This window comes from Crinia signifera, chromosome 4 (genome assembly GCF_055691185.1).
Source record: "Crinia signifera chromosome 4, ASM5569118v1, whole genome shotgun sequence".
NCBI lineage: Eukaryota > Metazoa > Chordata > Amphibia > Anura > Myobatrachidae > Crinia > Crinia signifera.
Genome location: NC_139220.1, coordinates 19,252,524 through 19,276,352, shown reverse-complemented (window position 1 = coordinate 19,276,352; position 23,829 = coordinate 19,252,524). Strand labels below are relative to the sequence as shown.

The 23,829-nt window shown below is 46.3% G+C and overlaps 1 protein-coding gene across 4 annotated transcripts in view; it reads left to right on the top strand.

Annotated features, from left to right (window-relative positions):
- The window catches only part of FGD4 (FYVE, RhoGEF and PH domain containing 4), a 92,581-nt gene extending 69,042 nt beyond the window's left edge, over positions 1 to 23,539 (top strand). For all 4 annotated transcript variants that reach the window (XM_083181316.1, XM_083181315.1, XM_083181318.1 and 1 more), the window contains exons 3-17: positions 2,039 to 2,210; positions 5,597 to 6,209; positions 7,488 to 7,574; positions 9,031 to 9,176; positions 11,255 to 11,411; positions 11,738 to 11,876; positions 13,627 to 13,685; positions 13,860 to 14,006; positions 14,179 to 14,351; positions 15,331 to 15,361; positions 15,900 to 15,995; positions 17,997 to 18,122; positions 19,429 to 19,572; positions 20,466 to 20,606; positions 22,655 to 23,539. In XM_083181316.1, the coding sequence (XP_083037442.1) occupies positions 2,039 to 2,210; positions 5,597 to 6,209; positions 7,488 to 7,574; positions 9,031 to 9,176; positions 11,255 to 11,411; positions 11,738 to 11,876; positions 13,627 to 13,685; positions 13,860 to 14,006; positions 14,179 to 14,351; positions 15,331 to 15,361; positions 15,900 to 15,995; positions 17,997 to 18,122; positions 19,429 to 19,572; positions 20,466 to 20,606; positions 22,655 to 22,900 (2,477 nt within the window). In that variant the 3' untranslated portion in view covers positions 22,901 to 23,539. The remainder of the gene's footprint in view (positions 1 to 2,038; positions 2,211 to 5,596; positions 6,210 to 7,487; positions 7,575 to 9,030; positions 9,177 to 11,254; positions 11,412 to 11,737; positions 11,877 to 13,626; positions 13,686 to 13,859; positions 14,007 to 14,178; positions 14,352 to 15,330; positions 15,362 to 15,899; positions 15,996 to 17,996; positions 18,123 to 19,428; positions 19,573 to 20,465; positions 20,607 to 22,654) is intronic.
- Positions 23,540 to 23,829: the final 290 nt, after the last annotated feature.

The window sequence follows — 23,829 nt, the reverse complement described above, 5'->3', positions numbered from 1 at the left end:
TGGCCGGTAATTAAGTACCAGGCACTTTATCACTTCTCCTCCGTTATCACTGCTTTATACCCCTGATTCACAAGTTCAACGCATAAGCAGGAAATAGTATAGTCTGGAGCTGATACATATAAACTCCACACCGATGGACCAGGTGAAACTTTTTTGAAAATCGGCAAAAACAAATAAAGTTTTTACTTTGGGGTCATTTAAGGAAATTTTTATTATTCGCCCCAATAATGACAAGTAATTAGGCTAATCGAAAACTTCCAATTGCCGAATTAGACATTGGGGGGTCCCAAGGGTTTGCATCCTTGACTCGGTGGAGGCGGGTGCTCGGCAACATGATTCATGCCACCATGGCAACCGCAGCTCCTACCAGGATGACCCCCTCGTTTATCTACTGACAGAAAGTATGCCTAAAGGCTTGGTGTCCTGCTATATCCCTATCGCCAATTATCACCTTGTTTCCATGACGATTAAAAATGTAATTCGTGTTTCCATGATGATTAAACAAGAGATAAAATAGGCCAGTGATCTGTGACTCATTTTTCTGACTGAACTGCTGAATACAGTATAACACCTTTTTTATTGCGCTCACTAGTCCTACAGAAGTGTCTGTAAATCATTATTGAAAGCGAGACCCGGGAGGGGGGATGTCATTTCCTCCGACTGGCCTTTACTGTGAGAAGGAGGATGCTGCATCACACCAGATGGGCTATAGCTGTATTTATTTATTAACGGTTTCTTATATAGCGCACACATATTCCGCAGCGCTTTACAGAATATTTGAACATTCACATCAGTCCCTGCCCCGGTGGAGCTTACAATCTATATTCCCTACCACATGTACATGCACACACAGACATTCTAGTGTTAATTTGTTGGGAGCCAATTAGCCTACCAGTATATTTTTGGATTGTGGGAGGAAACCGGAGCACCCGGAGGAAACCCATGCAAGTACAGGGAGCATATAAAAACTCCGCACAGTTAGTGCCATGGTGGGGATTGAACCTATGACCTCAGTGCTGTGAGGCAGTAATGCTAACCATCACACCGTCCGTACTGCACAAGCTATATAAGCCTTATTGAATTTATTGACATTTTGGAGTAGGCTCATAAATGCTTGGAGAGACCAACCAATCAGCTTTGTTCTAACTGACATGTTACAGGTTGTGTTGGAAAAACGCCAGGAGCTGATTGATTGGTACTTTATCTCTAGCTTATCGCTGTCCAAGATGTTAATTACATCTCCACCTATGTGTTTTATGCTGTTATGTATTGGTTAACTGTCTGTGGGGAAAAAAACTCAAAGAGGCAGCCATTTTGTTTCATGCCATACCTCTTTTAATGAGGTAATAAATCGCTTGTAAAATGTAATTCACATAATGAAATACATATGCTTTACAGGTTATGTCCACTCTATTTAGAGGTTGTCAATCCATACTACAGACCGTGTTTCTCTTGTGAGCTCTGCCTTTGTACAATTTTTTTGGCTGGGGGGTTGTTGTTGCTATACCTAGACAAAAAATGGACACCAGAGTTGTCTGTTAAGCTGCTATCACATTAATGGCCTTGACCCTAAATATGTATCTGCACATAAAACTGTCAGTCACGCTGTTCTGACTGGAAGGCAAACACATGTGGGGGGTTTCCAGTTGCCCAGAAGTCCCCTCCCCTACAGCTTGGCCAGCAGCTATTACATGCAGTATAATGGCAAAATGCATACTTGCCTATCATCTCGGAATGGCCTTAGAGGCTTCTAAAATCTGGGCCCCCCTGGAGGGTGGGCAATTTTCCTGCATGCTGCCCAACGTGAGACAATATTGTCCTTGATCCTGCTGAAGATCCGCAGAACAGGTGTTTGTTTTAAACGCATCAAATAGACCTCTACACTTACAGTATTTCATCATCAATATTCACCAGGGTAGCTGTATTCACGGGAGTAGGTTCATAGTTATTTCTCAGAAGGTTTCCAGTTGGCATGTTAAAGCAGCCAAACTCCATCCATTGTGCTAACTTTGATTTTACGTTGTTGTATTTGTTACAGTGGCACCGAAACCAACCAATTTGCCGCCTTCTCCATCGCCGTACAAGCAACAAACTCCTAACTGGCGGAGGACCTTCCCTCGAGGTCAGTTCAGTATGGAAGAAGGGCCACCTCCATCGTCTGACAAATCCAGCAAGATCTCAGATCTCATCAGCCGCTTCGAAAACAACAGGTGGGCATGCTTGGGATAGGCATATCCTTATGGCTAACTAATAGGATCAATTAAGGTTGTGAATTTATACCTAGAGGTTAAAAAAGGGCCAAGTGGTCTATTTGCCATCATAGTCTACATGTCTGACTCAAGTTCTGATTGGTCAGCAAGTCATGTCCAACTGGCTCACGGATGGTCATCACCAATGGAACAAATCGCTTGTTGAGAATTTCACACCATTGGGCCAAAACCATAGATGGTTGGGGACAATGTACATGCAAATTGCAGGTGCCACCACCAGGCGTGCACAACAGACAAAACTGCTGATACCACCACCATTTTATGCAATCCATCAGTGGTCAATGTCCGTCCCTTCCGAAGAGATCAGACACTCATACATCACTGTTGTTCTCTGTCCAGTGAGTTAATGTACCTATGCCAGGATGAATTTGGCCTCATTGCTCGCAGTGGAGGTCAAATTTAAAATTGCCATTTTGCAGTGTCCAGCTGTAGACAATGAGTGGTATTGCCTGTTACCAGTCGGGATGCTGATAGGTGCCTATCCCTGTTTTCGGGTGGTCCTTCCTCTACATGTGGTGACAGCAAAGTGGAGCTGACAGGGCCGGCTGGCTTCCTGCCTTGCCCTTTCCCATCAGTAGTGCCCTAACACCTGGAAGGGGCTTCCTGTGTGTCTGCGTGTGATGGATTACCGTATAAAACACACGTGGCTGTAAGGCTCTGTGCCAGGGAGCGAGCAGCGCTCCTGGGTGTGTGTGTGTCTGCATGTGTGTGTCTCACAGTTTGAGGCAATGTCACGCTGCTTAATAATATAGTCAGTCAGCATAAATACACACACTCAGGCCACTCATTCTGCACACCGCACACCCGAATGCCTCCGCCGCACTGCCTGCGCCTTCAGGCTTCACCTCCGGATGCTGACGGGCAATTAAACTGCGGCACTGGCTGGTGAGCCAATCGGAGCTTGCATACTGGCAGCCGCTCTGATTGGCTGCCGGGCCATGAGACCCGATTGGCTTACAAGTCAGTGCCATATTTTAAATGGCCTTGGCGGACTAGAAATTGGTCCCGGGCCCCTCATTTCTAGCGGCAGCCCTGCTGACACAAGCTTAAAGGTCAACACGTGGAAAGGTGAATATGAGTTTTGTTGAGGGTCCACCTGCTCAGGTGTCGGCATTGACACCCAAAAACCATGGGTGCCGACTTTGTACATGTCGACCTTTTGGTGGCAACCTAATAGTGTTCTAGCACACTTTATCTTTCAAAACCCATGCAGTTCCCCTTCCCTGTCTGGGGTGTCTCTCTCTCTCGCTGCTGTGGCTTCTAGCACAGTCAGGTCTGGATAGCAGTGCTGAAATACAGACCACACTGTGCTAGAACCACCACACCAGAACCAGTGGACCCAGCTCTTTGAATAGGATAATTGCTTCGGATATGGAGAGATGACAGGATCCTGCTGTGGTGATTCCGGGCTCCTTATCCTGCAAGCATCCTATGAGACTGCCATGGCTGAGGTAGGAGGCACTGGGGCAGGAGAAAATGTTTTTGTTTATTTTATCATTTACATGCCGGGTAAATTGCCAAATCTGATGGGACGTAAATTTACTCCATGGACTACATATGTATCTAGTGCGGCAACAGGCACTTAATAAACCAATGGTAACATAATGGTTTAGGGTTAGTTGAACGGGTGACATTTATCCCCCGTTCAACTAACCCTAAATCATTATTTTCCCATCGGTTTATAAAGTGCCTGTTGCCACTATGATGGCAGTTCTATTGAAGATGGGAAGTAGAATGTGATTGGTTGCTATGGGCAATGCCCCATATTCAACAGAACTCCCATCTTAGTAAATTGGGTGCACTTTTGCTATGTCTAGCTAATCTGCTGCAACCAATCTGACCCCCTCTTTCATTAGCCTGACTGCACTTTTCTTCTGAAACTCGATATCTGGTTGCTATGGGTTACTACACACCATTATTCATTGTACTATGTGGCTAACATTTGCTTCAGATATTATTATTATTATTATTGTTGTGTTAATTATTTTATAACACAAAACATAACCTATTTAAATGTGACATTGTTGTGTTATATTCGGTATTTTTTTTAACCCTTTGAGTGCCAAGTGAATTTGTCATAATAGGTGTGAAAATTGCCAAGGAAACATTTGTATTCATCATAATGACCTGTAATGTTACCTTATATAGGAAATATTATCTATTTTTACCCAACATTTTTTATTTGAATTTATATAACAAATGTGAGCGACGCTGGGATTTTTAGCCGACATTTTGAACATCTCACACAGCGATGTTGGCACTCGCACTGGGTTATTACATTCAATGAAGAATTGCGATTGGTCCCTTACTTCAGAGGATACAACCAATGTTCTAGAAATAATCAAGTGAAATGATAACTTTTGGTACTTGTGTATTATAGCGGCGCCCCCGATGTACATTGCGCAATGTTTTTATCGCATCGCATGCCATGTGGCCGATGGCATGTGATGCGATGCAACGCGATTTTTGCCCCCTATGCGATGAAACATTGTATAAGCACCCTAAAGGGTGCTTTTAAGCACCCAAATGGGTGCTTACAATGTTAAATGCACCCCCACGCCACCCCCCCACTATAAACGCGAACCCGAAGCGTGGCGAGCGCAGCGGTACGCGTCCTCCGACCTTTTATACCCCCACTATCCACGTCGGCGTGGAGTTGAGAATAGAAAGTGTGGCGAGCGGACGCGGATACCTGTGAAGCCCGCGAGGAGACGCCGATACCTGTGAAGGTATCGGCGTCCCCTCGAGGGGCTCGCCATGCTTCGGGCTCGGTGGCTCGCCACAGTTTCTATTCTCAACTCCACGCCGACGTGGATAGTGGGGGTATAAAAGGTCGGAGGACCCGTACCGCTGCCCCTCGCGGGCTCGCTGCGCTCGCCACGCTTCGGGTTCACGTTTATAGTGGGGGGGTGGCGTGGGGGTGCATTTCACATTGTAAGCACCCATTAGGGTGCTTATACAATTTTTAATCGCATCGCATTGTATGGCATTTTATGCCATACACAATGTCATACAATTAAAAAATTGTATGACATTGTACAATATCGCGCGATATCGGGTCGCATTGCATACCATCGCATGCCTTATAGTATGCGATGCGATGGGCGCCGCTATAATACACAAGTACCTAACTTTTTAGTCAAGGAGAGAATTTTCTGCACGTGACCATATTAGAGTAATGGTTCCCATCGCATTGTAGAAGTAATTTGGTGGAAAACCACAAACCGTTCAGCCCCAAGGAGATTATTCACCATTTGATTGTCCATTACTGGGACTGTTTAGTATTGACCTGTCTATAACATTTACTCTATATTTGTCTTCTCCAGCCCTCTGGACACCAAGAAAGAAAATCTGGACTTGAACAATGGATCTAATCATCAACGAACGGTAACTAAAGTAGTTCTCCAGCCGCGGCCTTTCACCGAGCACCCTCTTCTTCATAAACAAGGCATCAGTCTTGAGCTAACAGAGGACCACCCAACCCCAAAATACAATGGGATCGTCACCCCTAACCCAGTGGAATATGATGAAAACACGCAATCTTCTCCTGCCATGAAGACTGAAACATCGGAGACTGACTCATCAACGTCTAAAATACAAGGCCACCCTGCTTCAAGATCTCCTTTTATTGGTAGTGGAAGTCCAGCTATGCCAAGATCTCCTACTAGAACCCAAGGGCCTTCTCCTGGATCATCAAGTCCACTTCCTTTTCTAGAGAGGGATTCTCCACCATCTAATGAATCTGCTGTGCAGAACCACCTAAACGGAGAAGGACCCAACTCTCCCGGGGATGAATCCATAAAATCTAGCCACTGCGGACATACTAATGAGGGGTACCAGGAAACTGAACTCCCTGTTGGATTACCATCACAGGATAAAGATATTGAGGACAACCAGAGTAGCATCAAATCTACGCACAGTCAATCCGGAGAAATAAAGGTACGTGTTGTATATTACACCGATAACTTGCAGAACTGTTCCAAAGCTACGTTTTGGCATATTTCAGGAGTCCCCTGAAACTTGTCTACAAGACAATTTAATATAATATATCTTAATGCCCTTCCCTTCCATAAGTGTTGCTTTCTATGGAGAGATGTCCGGGTCTAGTACACTATGGTCTTCGCTTTGGTTTTCACCTCCCCTAGCTGTTGCTTGGAACAGTTACAATGTGTACCTTCTATTGACCGGTAGTCTTGGCATGAAATAATTTTTGCTATTTTTATACCTATGTTGATTACGTTACGCTTTTATTCAATATCTTGGAATAATTTATACACCGAATACAGTTTTATTTGTACAAGACCATGAGTTCTTATGGTAAATGAAGGAATGGAGTAATTTATATAGGATATGTTATGATTCTATGGGACTACTTGAACGTGGCTTTCTTTAGACCTCCCAGGATATCTAATAATCCTAATCCTTGTACTGTTATGGAAAGTTACACAGGTATTCTTTAATTGCACTGTAGGTTTAACGACCTTTAAAGTTTCTCTATCTGAAGACTGATTTCCTATGTGAGCGGTTGAGCATCTATGTACGGAGGTGTTCCATGACCACGCCCCCCTTTTCAGAGCACACGTGTAATACAGCCCTGATCAATCCCTGTCTGTCCGGAACTACTTTCATAGACATAATACAGAACCATATTTGTGAGTGCGCTAAGCCACCTCGCTGCCACCACCCAGAATTGCCCGATGCAAGACTCAGAACCAGGCCTATTGTCCTTATATTCTAATAAAAAGCAAAAATAGGCAACATTTCATGAACTGAAATGGCCAAGTGTAACAATAACAGTTAAATATGTAATAAACCTCGTTTCCCATTAGAACTGGAGATATTTTGGACACGCAATGCTGCATAATCCAATTTTCATATTCAACCAACTCCTGGTTATGTTTCGCGGTCCTTAAATAAAACATAGACATATTTCAGACGCCGCTTCCAAAACCTACACAGCATGACGTGTTTTCCGTGTGGTATGGAGGGAGCTGTGAAATTAACCGGTACAATCAAAATTCCTGTGGCTCCCGGATTATCATTAGCAGAGTCGCGCAAATGTCAAATGACCTCCTAATTGGGAAGGTGTCCTTAGATGTTGCTCTGCGTCACGCTGCTATATGGATGCCCGGTGTCTCATTAACGTGCCTCACACAAGATCAATGCTCTCACCTCTATATCTATCACGTCGTAAAGCAGAACATTCCTGTTTTCTAGGAGACAAATGAGCAGAAACTACACAACATCGCCAACGAGCTTCTACAGACGGAGCGGGCTTACGTCAGCAGGCTGGAACTTCTGGAGGTAAAGAACCCTTTACTGTCGTTTGATATCCTTATTACTTATTTATCTCTTGGGAGGGAACCGCAATGGGAGCCAAGAAGCTCCCTCTAATGTTGTGTTGATAGCTAAGAGTCTGACTTTGCTTAAGGGCCAACCAAATTCTTAATTTAATGTTTTGCTAATTAGTTTCTCTGCTGCCTTCTGGTGGACAACCAATCATCTATTAAAGCAGTCTGTTATTTATTTGCTTGTAAACCTGATGTTGGACAGCACATATGGTGTAATGGTAGCATTACATCACAGTATGGAGTGCCTCACATCTCTGAGGTCTTGGGTTTAAATACCACCAAAGCCCTAACTGTGTTGAGTTTATATTCTCCCCGTGCTTGCATGGGTTGTCTTCGGGTACTCTGGTTTCCTCCCAGAATCCAAAAATATACTGGTTCTCACCCCAGCCCTCCCTTTATATAATTAAGGAAACAGTGGGGCTGATAGTGTGAACGCCCATGTGGCTTTGGCCACGCCCACACCGCTCTGGCCACAGTTCCCCCCCATATCAGTCTCCGTATAGCCCCTTGAACTAGGGATGGGTATCGGTGGGTTAACCGCCAATGTCTCCATTGGTGGTTATCCTCGATGATCTGAAACCATTGACCGGGAAACCCATGTATAGTTGCATAGTTCATCCCTGCTGTATTACTCATTAGGCCAATCAGAGGTGGAGACGGAGCTTCGTAAGTGGCATTAAGAGGCGGGCTTTGTTCAATGAACCAGCTCCAAGCAGGAATTAAACACATTCTTATGGGAGGGGGGTTATGCCATTTATGGAGAAGAACCATTGGATTCAAAAGCATCTACCATCAGTGGTTAGCCATCGATGGCTGCAATGGTCGATGGTTGTATTATTCTAATCACATTTATAGTCCTAGCTCTGGATTATACTGCACGTCATTGGTTTACTTCCATGTGCCTAATGTAGGGTACACACCAGAACGATTTGGCCCAAAATTACCCAATTTACATACAATCTCGACCGATTTTATGTAAATTGGGCATGTTTTGGGCCATTTCAGAGCATTTCAGATACAATCCCGATCCGATGCAAGCCCTGCGGGTCTTAAGGTCGTTTTTCAGATCCTACCTGCAGCAGGTTGGATCTGAAAAACAACCATTCAAGTGGGTAAGGGGTCGCTATCGGATCACGATTAGATCGGATGCAGTTCGTGAGCGGGTCGTAAGCTCCACCAGATCGTGAAACGGGTCGTACTCTCGTCTTGCGACCCGCTCACCATGTGCTTCGTTCTTGTGTGTACCGGGCATAACAATTGAATAATAATTTGCCTCTGTAATAAGTATGACCTTGAATAATTATCAAGTTGACAAGACATTTGAGCAATCTTTTAATGGTCAGTTACTACCTAATGTATTAACTCACTAATCATACTGTATACACTTTATCGTTTATTTTTTCCCCCAGACCTTTAATAAAGCCTTGGACAGTGAAGCCAAGAAAGGCTCTTTCCCAGTGGATGTGCCAAACAAAATATTCTCCAACATCTCGTCCATTTACAGCTTCCATTCCTCATTCCTGCTGCCGGCACTGGAGGAGCGGATGAATGAGTGGTAAGTGCGCACTTTGGTTTTAATAACTGACGCCTCTACAGTCATCAGGTGGGGGGAAGGACAGACTAAACGTGCCAAGAGCAAAATTGTCATATATATTAATGCAGGATCAGCATCATTCACGTGACTCGTTACCCAGTAAGGGGTCTATTTATCATTATGGCCCAAAAAGAAAACATTTCTGTTGTCGCAGCCAAATTATCAGTAAAAGAAATGTATAGTCGTGAGCTCCGAGTGACTCTATTTTCCATATTTTCCCTTATGACTATTTCCTTATGTGTTTCATTTGCAAAACGGAGAGAATAGGATGCACAATCAGCTTCTGTTGATTAAAATGATATGTGGCATGTCTATATTCTGTGTGTTACTGTGTCTGCATATGAAATTGAACGTTACAGTGTTTGATCATTTTTATCAGCAGAAGCTGCTTGTGTGTCCTATTTTTTTTTTTTGCAAATAAGATGGTTTTTAACAAAAAAAGTTGGAAAAAGACACCTGGTGCTACCGAGGGCTGTTTAATAACACGAAGGGAGGCTCGATGTACGTGGACACATTTGTACGTAGAGGATTGCATGTCTTCATTTGGTTAGGGTGGGGCTGGAATTCAAGGGGTGCGGTTTTGCAAACAAAAGAGATCAAAAGGGCTTATAACAATAGGTAATTGTGGTGGTTATGCCATCGTTATTACATGAATAGGTAGACGGAACACGTATAACTGAGAGATCTACTAATGTGGTACAAGTCTCTAATGTGGACCTGAATTTGCCCAGTGGCGGGTTCGTACTCTGATTGGCTGATGAGGTAACGCCAACAAAGTGGCGTAATGTGGGTCACACCATCCCAACTTGTAGTCCAATCACAGTGGCTGTGCCGCTGAAATGAATTGCGGCTTCTGCTTCGAGGGGGTTCCCAAGCTAATCCACTCCCAAACACGCCGCGACCATAGCTGTCCAGTAACTTTGTGACATACAAGACGAGTTTTGCAACGTTAAATTTGAGTTTCACCAGTGTGATTCCACAGCGGCACTTGGGATCTTCCCTGGGTGGAGGTGTTGAACAATCAGGATTTGTGGCCTGAGCTCAACTCGTGATGTAATAACTTTGCAGCGATGAGGACGCAGAGGGGAACGATATCTGGCAGCTCGGTTCTAAATTGTGATTTCAGAGTAGAGCACAGGGAATATCTGGGCTGGGCCATTATTCATAAGAATGCAGCTGATCCCTGACCGCACCGAGACCCAGGGAAGATGCAGTATACAGTATATAAAGTATATTACATTTGGTAACAAAACACAAAGTTTTAATTATTTGGAATCAGACATCTCTGATATAAGGCCTGATTCAGTATATACATACATACATACATACATACATACATACATACCACATGAAAAGCCTGTGTTTGTCCCACTGCACCTTACTCTGTAGGACTGTAGGAGACCTCACAGTCCCAGTGCTGCCTCTGACTAAAAACCCTCCCATGACTAGGCTGCTGCTGCTGTCCTCCATGGGCCAGAGAAGCATGTAATGAGCTCCACCAATCAGAGCTCAGCACAAACCTCTCAGCCTCTGCCCTCTTGTGCAAAGTGTTATGGGACTTAATCAACTCCCAGTAATGCACTGCACACTTGTGCAGTCAGTGTGCCTCGGCTCCCGATCATTTACAAGGCAGAACCTGTAGGACAGATGTGCTTCTCTGACATATACATAAACCGTATCTGATCAGCGATGTCAACCACTAATGGTCGAACTCAACTAGTTAGACAACTAAACATAGTTGTCAGCATCGAGATCGACAGTAACAGAAGATCAACACATGCAAAAGGTCTACGGGAACGTGCTTGACAAGGACAAGTTTTTCATGATTTATTTTGTTTCATTGATGGTTCATAATTTACTATCCCATGTGGCCATAGGGTCTAATTCAGACTTGTTCGCAATGCTGTGTACTCAAACACATCTGTCGACCAAGTTCCCGTCGACCTTTTGCTTGCACCAATCTCTACATGGGAAGACTTCGCTCTGCTGTAGAATACGTTCAGTCCATCCTTATTGTTGAACTTTGCTTCATTGGACAGGTCCGTCAGCCCGAGGATCGGGGACATTTTTCAAAAGTTGGCGCCATTCCTAAAGATGTACGCGGAGTACGTCAAAAACTTTGACAACGCCATGGAAACGGTGAAAGCGTGGCTGGATCGTTCTGCGCAATTTAAACACGTCGTTGAAGAAATCCAGGTGAGGCTGCTGCTGCTGTGGACCAAGCGCATTACATAAGAAACCTATTTATAAGGGGAATTCCAGTGATGGTCAGTAAAAGTACTTTGTGGTGGTTGTTTTTTTTTCTGTTTTGTCGTTTGCTTACTGGGAGCTGCCATAGAAAACGGAGACTGACTTTCAAAGAAATGTGGCAGCGTGTAGTAAGCAACCAATGCGATACCTTTTACAGGGAAGCTTTAGGAAATGCCAAAATAGCATAGATCAGCCTTCTCTGGGTCATGTCCAGCTTAAACTGGGTACACAGTAAGCAATATGTAATTTAAATTTGTACATGTCTATTACAGAAAGAAGGCAAATGCGGCAATTTAACCCTGCAGCACCATATGCTGGAACCGGTGCAGCGAATCCCGCGATACGAGATGCTGCTCAAGGACTATCTCCGCAAGCTACCAGAAGACTCGCTCGATCGCAAGGATGGCGAAAGTAAGGTCACATTCTGGTTTGCTGTAGAGTCATGGCCCTGTTGGATGAATCTGGTCTCACTTCACTGCCTAAGGCCCGTACACACTGGGCGACTTTGATCTGAAAGCAGCTCAGTTTCGTAGTTTGAGCTGCTGTCAGCTCAAAAGCTGACTGGTGTGTACGGGGCAGCTCTTTTCCCTGTCATCGCTGTCCATACATGCTGGGAAAAATCGCCCAGTGTGTATAGACATTTAATGTAATTTGCAAACTGCAAATGGTTACAATTGCAGAACACAAAGCTCTTCATGTCGACATTTCGATTGTGTCAATCTTTTGTCAACATTGACCTAGTAAATGTCGACCTAGACACTGTCCACCAGATGATTTGTTGAAGATTTTTAATGTTTGTTTTTTTTGGCCGTGAATTTTTCATTGGGACGTCCATTGATTAATCATGATCATCGATGGTCTATGTAGTTTTGCCATCGATGGGGGAGAACCAAAAGCCCCCCCCCCCTTCCCCCATCAATGGCACAGCATAACCAAATAGTTTGGTTTTTTTATTTACCCAAAGGTGCAGGGACACTAAGAATAGCTCCGCCCCCAACACCCATGAAGCCACGCCTCCGTGTCCTGATTTGCCCATGGGCCAGTCAGACAAAGAAAATAGATGACCACCGATAGTCAAAAACATTGATGGTCATCCTCTAGATATTATGCTGCCATTGATGACTCTGTACTATTGTCATCGATGGTGACCACAACAGTGACCATCCCTAATTTGCTGTGGATTAAGAATGGAACTGATCGACTGCTTTTAGACTTTTTTTTTTTTATAGCAAATACGGAATTTTGTCCGTGGAACATCCTATCGATATTAGTACATTTTGGTTTGATTTTTAGTAAATATACCCGCAGTGTCTTAATCTCTCACATTTACAGAACAGAAGCTTATCGTAGTTGGCCAACTCATACTTCCTATGAAGTGATTAATGCTCAGCCATAAATCTGTCCTTATTATATCACTAATGATAATAATTAGTTACAAACCCCTCTGCACTACGCCATTGGGTGTCACTAGGGAAGCCAATCCCGAGGCATTTTTTCAATCCCGGGATTCCGGATTGTAAAATGCTCAATCCCAGGATCCCAGGATTGGTTTCCCTAAAAAAATTTTTTAAAGAAATACCCCGCATGTTTACGTACATGGAGCCCGGTGGGTGGCTGGGCATGGTGATGTTGCCGGTTGCCAGGAGGGTGGGTGGGGAGCCGGGAGGGGTCTCCGGGAGCAGGGAGCCGGGTGGGTAGGCGGGGTCTCCGGGAGCCAGCCAGTATGTCCAGGACAGGAGCAGGAAGCCGGGTGGGGGAGAGAGTTCTCCGTGAGCCAGGTGGGTAGGCGGGGTCTCCGGGAGCCAGCCAGCATGTCCAGGACAGGAGCAGGAAGCCGGGTGGGGGAGAGAGTTCTCCGTGAGCCAGGTGGGTAGGCGGGGTCTCCGGGAGCCAGCCAGGACACGTCTTACACGTCTTATGCTGTCTGTGCAGCCTGCGCAGCGTGACTTATGACCTCATCACGCTGCGCAGGGCCGCACTGCCGGGTACAGGGCCGCACTGCCGGGTACTGCACATGCCCATTCCAATCCCGAAATTGAAATCCCGGTGTTTTGGGGGCCAAATCCCGGAATCCCGCCGATCCCGGGAATGGCCACCCTAGGTGTCACCTGTAAGATCACGTATCGGTAATACCCGGTAACCGGTTCTTTCTTTCTCACAGAGTCCCTGGACATTATATCCACTGCGGCGAGTCACTCAAATACGGCCATCCGGAAAATGGTAGGTAAATGGTATATGTCATGTCGGCATTGATAGGGTGGGGGGGTGGAATAAACTGCGGACCCCAGCGGCCAGTCCAACAGCTGATGCAGACAGAGGCTTCTGGGACTTGTAGCTCATCGGTAGATTACAAGCCGGCATTCATAGCGGATTGGGTCTGTGGTTCTGTTACAGGAGAGTGTAAAGAAGCTTATGATGGTCTATGAAATGCTGGGGGAAGAAGCGGACATTGTTCACCCGTCCAACGAGTTTATAAAAGAAGGGCAGATTCTTAAGCTGGCGGCTCGGAACACGTCAGCCCAGGAGCGACACCTCTTCCTGGTACAGTATATACGTCTTTTCTTCACATCTGTGCTTCACTGCGTATAGTCCGGTCACTAGCTTATACTAGCTCTGCGTTAACGCATTTTAACACTTTAAAGTGCTCAGCACTAATATACATAATACTAAAATACATACTGACTGTGCTAAGTTCTCAGAACTTTTCTTTCAGTTCAACAACATGTTGCTGTACTGCGTTCCCAAGTTCAGCCTGGTGGGGGCGAAGTACTCGGTGCGGACAAAGATCGGGCTGGATGGAATGAAGGTGGTGGAGACCCACAATGAGGATTATCTGCACACCTTCCAGATCTCTGGCAAAGAGCGGACGCTGGAGTTACAGGCCAGGTAGGAGGTCCTGGTCACGGATGGTTTTAGATGGGAAACCACATTGTTCATTTCGGACATAGTGATTTAAAAATAGGATCCAAACGCACAGAATAATCCCGCCCCAATAACATCCGGTACACAGGAAGTTCCCGAGCTAACGGGTCTGCAAAGAAAGCGAATTGACCCAAATACATATAAAATATTGCCTATTACACTTTCCAATTCTCTTTTTATAAATCCGGTGAATACTAATTTAAATAATGCATTTAATTTACTATCGATTCTATAGCATCAACCATCTAGAGCTCAACCCACTCAAAACTGTTGAGATGGTAGTGGACTTTAGGAAGATGTCTGATGGTCTTCCTCTGCTAACAATTGCTGACAGTGTGGACTCCTTCAAGTTTCTGGGGACCACAATTTCCCGGGACCTTAAATGGGGGCCCAACACTGATACTATTTTTGGAATATCGCAGCAGAGGCTGTTCTTCCTTAGGCAACTGAGGAAGTTCAACATCCCACAGAAGCTTCTGCTTCTCTTCTACTCCGCAATTGTGGAGTCTGTACTGTGCTCCTCGATACTGGTCTGGTACGGCTCCGCCAGCGAGAGAGACAAATGCTGACTCCAAAAGGTAGTCAGATCTGCGGAGAAGAGGATGGACCTTCCCTCTGTCCAGGACCTGTACCTGTCCAGAGCAAAAAAGCGGGCAGGGAAGATAGTCAAGCGCCAACTACATCCCGGCCATGGCATGTTTAACCTGCTGCCATCAGGCAGACGCTACAGGGCTATTCCCACCAGCCACTCGCGGATTGCCCTGGGCGGCCTTCTCTGTCACAGCGCAGTAATGGGTCACGCCTGAAATGATGGAGGTGTCCCAGAAGCATATAAGGAGGCATCACCCTTGTTTGTCCTGGCACCCAGTTGGGCGTCATGTGCCTAAACAACTATAAAACGACTTTTTATAAAATTTTCATAATTTTTTTTATTTTATTTTAGCACCGGACAGATCAAGGAGGAATGGATTAAGGTGAGTGGATTCGTTCATCTAAATGATAAGCTTTAGAATACATTTAGCATTGCGGACATCTATAATGCTATATTATAAAGGACATTTAGCCGCCACTAGTAATGTTGGGGCCCGGGACTGACCTTCGTGCACGCCGGCACCTCGCCTCCCACCCCCCCCCCCCCCCCCAATTACTTACCAGCGGTGGTGTCGGCGGCGCAGCAGCATCTTCTCCCGGGACTTGGGGCTCGGAGCACTCACTGCACAGTGCAGCCTGCAGAGCACCGAGCCCCTCTGTATCCTAGGCTCGGCGCTCTGCAGGCTGCACTGTGTATTGTGCAAGCCTGGCCACCGGCGCCGGGTGGGGGCACAGCAACGTTGGCACCCAGAGGGTTAATAAAAAGGTTTGCTTCGCTTCTATTGCAATTCTTGTTAGTCCACAAAACTGGGTAATGTGGCAACCAAACCCTACACCGGACCCCACTGCCCTTGATGATACGCAAACGGCCCATTTATGCAGTAATACACTATATAAATCCGTATCTCTCTCTTCCTTCAGGCTTTGAACAATGCGATTGCCGAATTTCAGCAGAGGAATGAAACTTTCCTGATCGCCAACGCCAAAAAAATGGAGGAAACTACGCCGGAGGTTCTAGTAAGTGGTGACGGCTTTATTTCATGTCCTTGCTCACTGGTGTAAGAGCGCCACCTTGTGGGGGGACCGTTGCTTCTCTATTTATCTGTCATTGTGAGTGTTACTCATAGAAAGTTGCTGAGTTTTCACTCTTCCTCTTTTTATTTGACAAGTAACTGTCAGCATAATGGGACTTTCCACATAACACAATGAAACGCACGGTACTAAGTCCCACCCCTTGGTCACCCACTGGTTGCTGTATACAGCCCATTCTAGGCACTTATACAGTATGTAGCCAGGAACTCACCAATTGGCTCTGAAAGGGTGTGGGCTAATTGGTCGACTCGGTGTAGTGGTCAACATGCACATACAAAAGGGAAATGGTAGACCCATGAAAAAGGTGGAGATCAGTAAAAATGTTGGCATGTAAATTATCAACAAAAATAGATGACATGGGGGGGGGCTCCATTTTTGGGTTCCATTTTGTATGTTTAACCTTATGTGGTTGGTAAAGAAGGGACAAGAAAAAAGTAGGTTGACCATTTGAACCTGCCCACCTTAAGCACTGTCGACCTTTTACACTAGGTCGACCTTTTGTAGCTGTTGATGTAATGGGGTCGATTTGGCACGTGATGTCCTATTTTTTACATGTGATGCATGAAAGGACTCCCGGGGAGCTGCCGGCAGGGAACAGGCTGCGGTAGCAGCGGCGAGGGGCAGGAGATTTCAAAACTCCCATTCAAATTAATGGACGGTCGCTGATTGGCCGAGAGAGCTCTCTGCTGCACATGTGATCTACAAGATCTGATCAAATGTGCACGTGAACGCGCATCGGATCAGACCCGCTGTTGAACGCCTCTGACATCATTTTCATCCAATATATCGGGCCGATCCGTGTGAATTGGATGAATACAGGCCAGGTTGGACCTGTGTATGGGCATCTTTAGGTCTTGCTTGCTCCTAATACAGCTATCCCATAGTCAGTACTAGCATAGCAACCGTTCTGACATCTTAGTTATCACCATGGTGCGCCATATGACAAACTAACATCACATTCCAGCCTTTGGGGTCTGTATGGGGTATATATGTTAAACATTGGAGAGAGCGAGATAAAGTGGGGAGAGATTAAGTACCTGTCAACCAGCTCCTAACTGCCATGTTACAGTCTGTGCTTGAAAAATGACAGTTAAGGGTTATCATCTCTGTCGGAACAAACTCCCTGCCTTGCTGTCGGGTGCAGACCATAGAATCCGTGTGTTTGCGCATGGTGCTCACATCACCTCAGCCTTTCTGTTTATACGTGCCAGGTTCTGGTTAGGGATGGCCATCAACCATCGATGATTCAAAATCATAGATGGTTCATGGCCGATGTTGAATACTTTTGCCATCGATGGGGGAGAACCAGATGGTTTACCTCCATCGATGTAACAGCAAAACAATGTTTTGCTTTTTTCTTTTTCAAAGTCCCGGGATACTGAGCATAGCTCCGCCCCCCTGACACCCGCGAAGCCTCGCCCCGTGTTTTGATTGGCCCACAGGCCAATCAAACACAATGGCTGACCATCGATATGTAAAAATGGTCAGCCATTGCATAGTTTAGCACTATCGATGGGCAGTTGCAGAATTGCCATCGATTGCAACCATCGATGGCAATTGCAACGATGGCCATCCCTAGTTCTGGTACTGAGGACCTCTACTGGCCAGTCATCGTGCCACAGGATGCAGTCCAAGGTTTACAATGTAATGGCTGTGGAATTTCCCAATCATCCCAGGCTATCATCTCAATGCAATTGGATCCTTCCCTCCTGACAGCTTTTAGAGATGTTTAGGAGAGGAACTCCGGCGGAGGAACTCCAGGGGAGGAACTCCAGGGGAGGAACTCCAGAGAGGGACAAATGTGGGGGGTTATGGGAAATTTAAGTGGAGATTTCCAATAATGCCGTCGGCCTTCTTCATCTCCTTTTATGGAACATAGACGGGTCCAACACCAAGATTTTACTAACCTCTCTCCTTGGTCTTCAGAGTGCAGAGCTGGGACTTCGGGCCCCCCGGTGGATTCGAGACAACGAGGTGACCATGTGCATGAAGTGCAAAGAGCAGTTTAATGCGCTGACACGCAGGAGACATCACTGCCGGGCCTGTGGATTTGTACGTTTTACACTATGTCGTTGTATATTAATTCTACGCTATGTTGCTGTATACTACTTTTACACTATATTGTTGTATTTTACATTATTTTACCCCCCAAAAAACCCAGACATTCAACATATAGGCCTGCCATATACAATTTACACCCCTATATATGTGGCAAAAAACTGGCATCACTAACTTACTTCACGTGGATCTCACCACATTGTTGGCCAGTTTATCAATGCTTCCCGCTCTTTTGAGCATGTCATGTGACAGATGCTGGGTCACATGACCACTTGGGAGGATAAAAAGCCACATGCCACAATGAACGTAATAAAATCTGCATTGGTCCTGAAGCCATTGTATTAGCGGCGTATAAATTGGACATCGTAGTCCCTAGGGATTCAGTATGTGTGACCGGTAGATGGGACGCCCTCAGTAAGAAGACCACCAGCAGCAAGCCCCCCCCCCCCCTTCAACGCTCCCTACCTGCTGTAGTGCATAAACCATGTTAGCAATAATTACGCCGTAAGTACATTGATTGTAACACATGGCTGCTGGAAGTGAATAGTGGTGTGGTATTATACGGTACATGAGATTTGCCATCAGAAGGACAGTCCACTTTCCGCCAGACACAAAAACATCCAGACCGAAGCCCAGTGCCAGATTAAGGTCTGTGGGGGCCCTGGACAAAAAAATGTACCCCCCAGTCTGGGATGGAGGCAGGTGGTGCCTGGGCAGCGCGGATCTGGGCAGCACTGCAGCAGGGTCCATGCATCGCTCGGGAGGCAGTGTGGTCCCTGCAGTGGATGGGCAGTCATTGGTGGGGTCCCTGCGGCGGATGGGAGCTAGTAGCGGTATTGGCGGGACAGGATGCGGCTGCTGAACAGACTTTTTTGAAAAGACTGGTCGCCGTTTATTGGCTGAGAGAATTCTCTCAGCCAATCAGCGGCCGGCCAGTCTTTTCAAAATATGGTTTACACTCAGCAGCCACTTCCCGCGCTGCCAATACCGCTACTAGTTCCCATCCGCAGCAGGGACCCCACCCCGCTGACTACCCATACACCACAGGGACCCCACCACTGACTGACCAGTCGCCGCAGGACCCCCTGCCCGCCCCGCCCGACTCCACTGCCTGCCACCCACCCGCCACCACTGTAGCAGTGCTGGTGTGGGGGCCCCTGATGTGTGGGGGCCCCGGGGCGACCGTTCCTGTCACCCCGTGGTTAATCTGGCCCTGCCGAAGCTCCAAACAGAGCTGGGACTTTATTCATCTTGTGTCAAAAATGTTCATAAACAAAGAAAGTCATCATGTATCCACTAGGTGGTGTGCTGGAAATGCTCCGACTACAAGGCTCCGCTAGAGTACGACGGGAACAAGATGAACAAGGTGTGCAAGGACTGTTACCACATTTTACGAGGCTGTAGCGACAGCGAGGAGAAGGAGAGAAAGAAAGGAATACTGGAGGTAGGAACTGGAGATCTGGTGGGACCACACAAATCCTGATGATTTCTTAACAGCATCGTAGGCCATGGACGAAGCAATGCATTGGGGCCCCTACACACCCCTCCTGCCATCCACCGCTTTCCTCATGCTTCCAGAACAGTGAAAGACTATCAGCGCTCTGATTGGTGGATAGCTCCAACCATCCACCTATCAGCATATTGACAGTCACTGTCTGGCTGAGAGGCAAGTAGTGAATGCTGCACTCTGATTGGTGGATAGCTCTAACCATTCACCAATCAGCATGCTGACAGACCTTCACTGTCTGGCTGCAGGCGAGGCAGGTAGTGAATGCTGCACTCTGATTGGTGGAAAGCTCTAACCATCCACCTATCAGCATGTTGACATTCACTGTCTGGCTGCAGGCTAGAGAATGCTGCACTCTGATTTGTGAATAACTCTAACCATTCACCAATCAGCATGCTGACAGCCTTTCACTGTCTGGATGCAGGCGGAGAGGCAAGTAGTGAATGCTGCACTCTGATTGGTGGATATCTCTAACCATTCACCAATCAGCATGCTGACAGACCTTCACTGCCTGGCTTCAGGCTGAGAGGCAGGTAGTGAATGCTGCACTCTGATTGGTGGAAAGCTCTAACCATTCACTAATCAGCATGCTGACAGCCCTTCACTGTCTGGCTGCAGGCGAGGCAGGTAGTGAATGCTGTACTCTGATTGGTGGAAAGCTCTAACCATTCACTAATCAGCATGCTGACAGCTCTTCACTGTCTGGCTGCAGGCTGAGAGGCAGGTAGTGAATGCGGCCTCGTCGCTCTTGTTGTAGGTGGTTAGATCCATCTGCCCCAATGTCTGTTGTAGGCTGTTATCTGTATGTAATCTGTTCCTCTGCTCGTCAGATTGAGTCGGCAGAAGTCTCAGGAAACAGCGTCATCTGCGGCTTTCTTCAGTATAACGAGAAGTCGAAGCCGTGGCAGAAAGTCTGGTGTGTGATTCCGAAGCAGGAGTCGCTGGTGTTATACATGTACGGCGCACCACAGGTACGAGCAAGGACTGATATGCATCGCTCACATACATGTAAAAGGAGGAAGTACAGGACCGCATGGCGTCAGGGAATCCATAATGTTGTGTCCTAGAGGAAAGTACATCGGCCTGGGTTCTGTAGAATGTTGTATTGGGTTCCGGTGTATGGGATCCACAGCAGTGTTGCCTACCCTCCCAGGAGGCTCCCGACCTGACCCCCTCCAAGTCCCCTGCATTGCCACCAGTCTCCAGCGATTTCCCCCCCCCCCCCCCCCCCCCATTCATGGAACCAAATGATGCGAATTGCGTAATGTAGCCCCGCCCCCCGCTGTGCCATGCCTCTAATTGCATGGTGGGGGTGCGATTAGATAGACAGCCATTAGGTTGAGCACATGTGGTCGACATGCATTAGGTAGACATGGAAATGGTTGACACAAGTTTTTTATGGTTTTTGCTTGCCAAAAGTTCCCATTTGTAGTCCACGTGGATGGTAGATCAAGCAACAGTTGAAAAATATATATATAATCAACATTTTTAACCTGTCCACAGTAAGTTAAAAAAAAAGTTTCTCTCATTTGACCTGGATGAAAATCAGGAACTTTTCTTGAATCATTTTTTACTTTCCATGTCAGCATCCCACATAAGCCACAACTCCCTATTGTGTCTCTATAGATGCTATGGAACTACACATCCCAGCATGCACTGACCTGGGCCTTGCACGCTCTAACAGCAAAACTGTGTCAGTGCACACTGGTCTGTGTCATTTCACAGCATCTGCAGTGCTACAGGCTGCCCTCTGCTGGTGCAGGTCAGGATCACAGCATCATTTACCTGTGTGCTTGATTGAAACATCAAATTATTTTTTATTATTATTATTATTATTATTACATTTACCCCTTTATTTTTAATTGTCTCAAAGTCTGCTGTTGACCATACATTTTATTGTCTTTATTTTAAATGTATATATTTAACCTATGTATATCTAGTTGTGCATAAGCGCTTATTTGTTCCAGAGCCTCTCACAGGTTGCAGTGTAGTCATATATTCTGTATATGCGTAGTTCACGAAATATTGGGGGCAGATATACTTACTTGGGGAATGATAAGGTGGAGAGCGATAAAGTACCAACCAATCAGCCTCTAACTGTCATTTTTCAAATACACCCTGCAAAATGACAGGAGCTGAATGGTTGGTACTAAATCACTCTAAGGGGGGTATTCAATCCCCCGCCACTATTTCCGAAGGGGGAAATAGCGGCGGGTGCCTATTCAATGCTGTCTTTCCCGACAGCATTGAACAGGCATCTCTAGAAACAGTCGAGAACGGTGGTGGATTGCCGAGCTCCATGCCGTATCTCAACGATCGATGGCCGTATCTCGTGACCACGCCCCCTTTTCGGCGTTCAGCAGGCGGGACATTGAATCCCACCTGCTGAGATGCAGTCGAGCGGGCTGAGAGCGGGACTGGGTCACGACTGTCAGGGCGGCCCAACAGTCCTGAACCAGGAATGAATACCACCCTAAAAGTCTTAGTACATCTCCTCCTCAGTCACATTAAAGATAAACCTTGTCACATATGATTGATAACTGGTGACATGTGTTCAGCTCCTAACACCAGCACCATATAACGTACGCAACGAGTTTTATCATTTACAACGAGTTTTATCATTCATTGAGAAATGGGGATTGGTACTAAATCCCAGCAGTCGGAATCCCGGCATTCAAAATCCCGGCGTTCAAAATCCCGACCGCTGAAATCCCGACAAGGGGAGGACGTGGATTGCCCCGCCTTGCAGGCTCGCTGCGCTCGCCACACAGTGGGCCCGGTGCCTCGCTACCCTTGGCACACTAATTTATTCTCCTTCTATGGGTGTCGTGGACACCCATAGAGGGAGAAAGTATCGGGATTTCGGTGGTCGGGATTCCGACCGCCGGGATTGTAACTGCATCCCCACAAATAGGCCCTCCTGAGTTGGAATGCCTTAGCCGAACATAAGAATTTTCACCCAACAAAGCCATTTGTAGGTGGACAATGCATCAATGACTCTGTTGGTTTATGTTTTCAGGATGTAAAAGCTCAAGCCACTATCCCGCTTCTGGGCTACACCGTCGACGAATCACCCCGTGGAGTAGACTTGCCTTATAGCTTCAAATTGTCCCAGTCCAAGTCCGTGCACAGCTTTTCGTCCGACAGCGAGGAACTGAAACAAAAGTGGCTTAAGGTCATCAGCCTGGCTGTAAAAGGGGAGACGCTAGAAGATAGTGAAGAGGCGAACAGTACAGAGGATGGACAATCAGAAATTTCTCAGTAGAATCCATAATACCTGACACTTGAAAACATATAGTTTGAATCTTCTCAGTAGTGAACATATTCCCTGACACCTGAAGATGGATAATCGGAATCTTCTCAGTAGTGGCCATATTCCCTACCACCTGAAGATGGATAGACCGAATCTTCTCAGTTGTGTCCATGTTCACTGACACCTGAAGATGGATACTCTGAATCTTCTCAGTAGTGGCCATATTCCCTACCACCTGAAGATGGATAGACCGAATCTTCTCAGTTGTGTCCATGTTCACTGACACCTGAAGATGGATACTCCTGAATCTTCTCAGTAGTGGACATATTCCCTACCACCTGAAGATGGATAGACCGAATCTTCTCAGTTGTGTCCATGTTCACTGACACCTGAAGATGGATACTCTGAATCTTCCCAGTAGTGGCCATATTACCTACCACCTGAAGATGGATAGACCGAATCTTCTCAGTTGTGTCCATGTTCACTGACACCTGAAGATGGATACTCTGAATCTTCTCAGTAGTGGCCATATTCCCTACCACCTGAAGATGGATAGACCGAATCTTCTCAGTTGTGTCCATGTTCACTGACACCTGAAGATGGATACTCTGAATCTTCTCAGTAGTGGCCATATTCCATAACCCCTGAAGACGATAGTTGGAATCTTCTCAGTAGTGGCCGTATTCCCTACCACCTGAAGACGGATAGACTAAATCGTCTTAGTAGTGGCCATATTCCATGACACCTGAAGATGGACAGTCCAAATCTAAGTACAGTGGTGTTCATATTCCATGACACCTGAAGACAGACAGTCTGAATTTATTGAGTAGTGGCTATATTCCTTGACACCTGAAGACGGATAGCCGGATCTTCTTAGTGCGTAGTGGTCGAATTCCACGTGTAACACCTGATAACATGAACACAAGATTAAACAAAGTCAG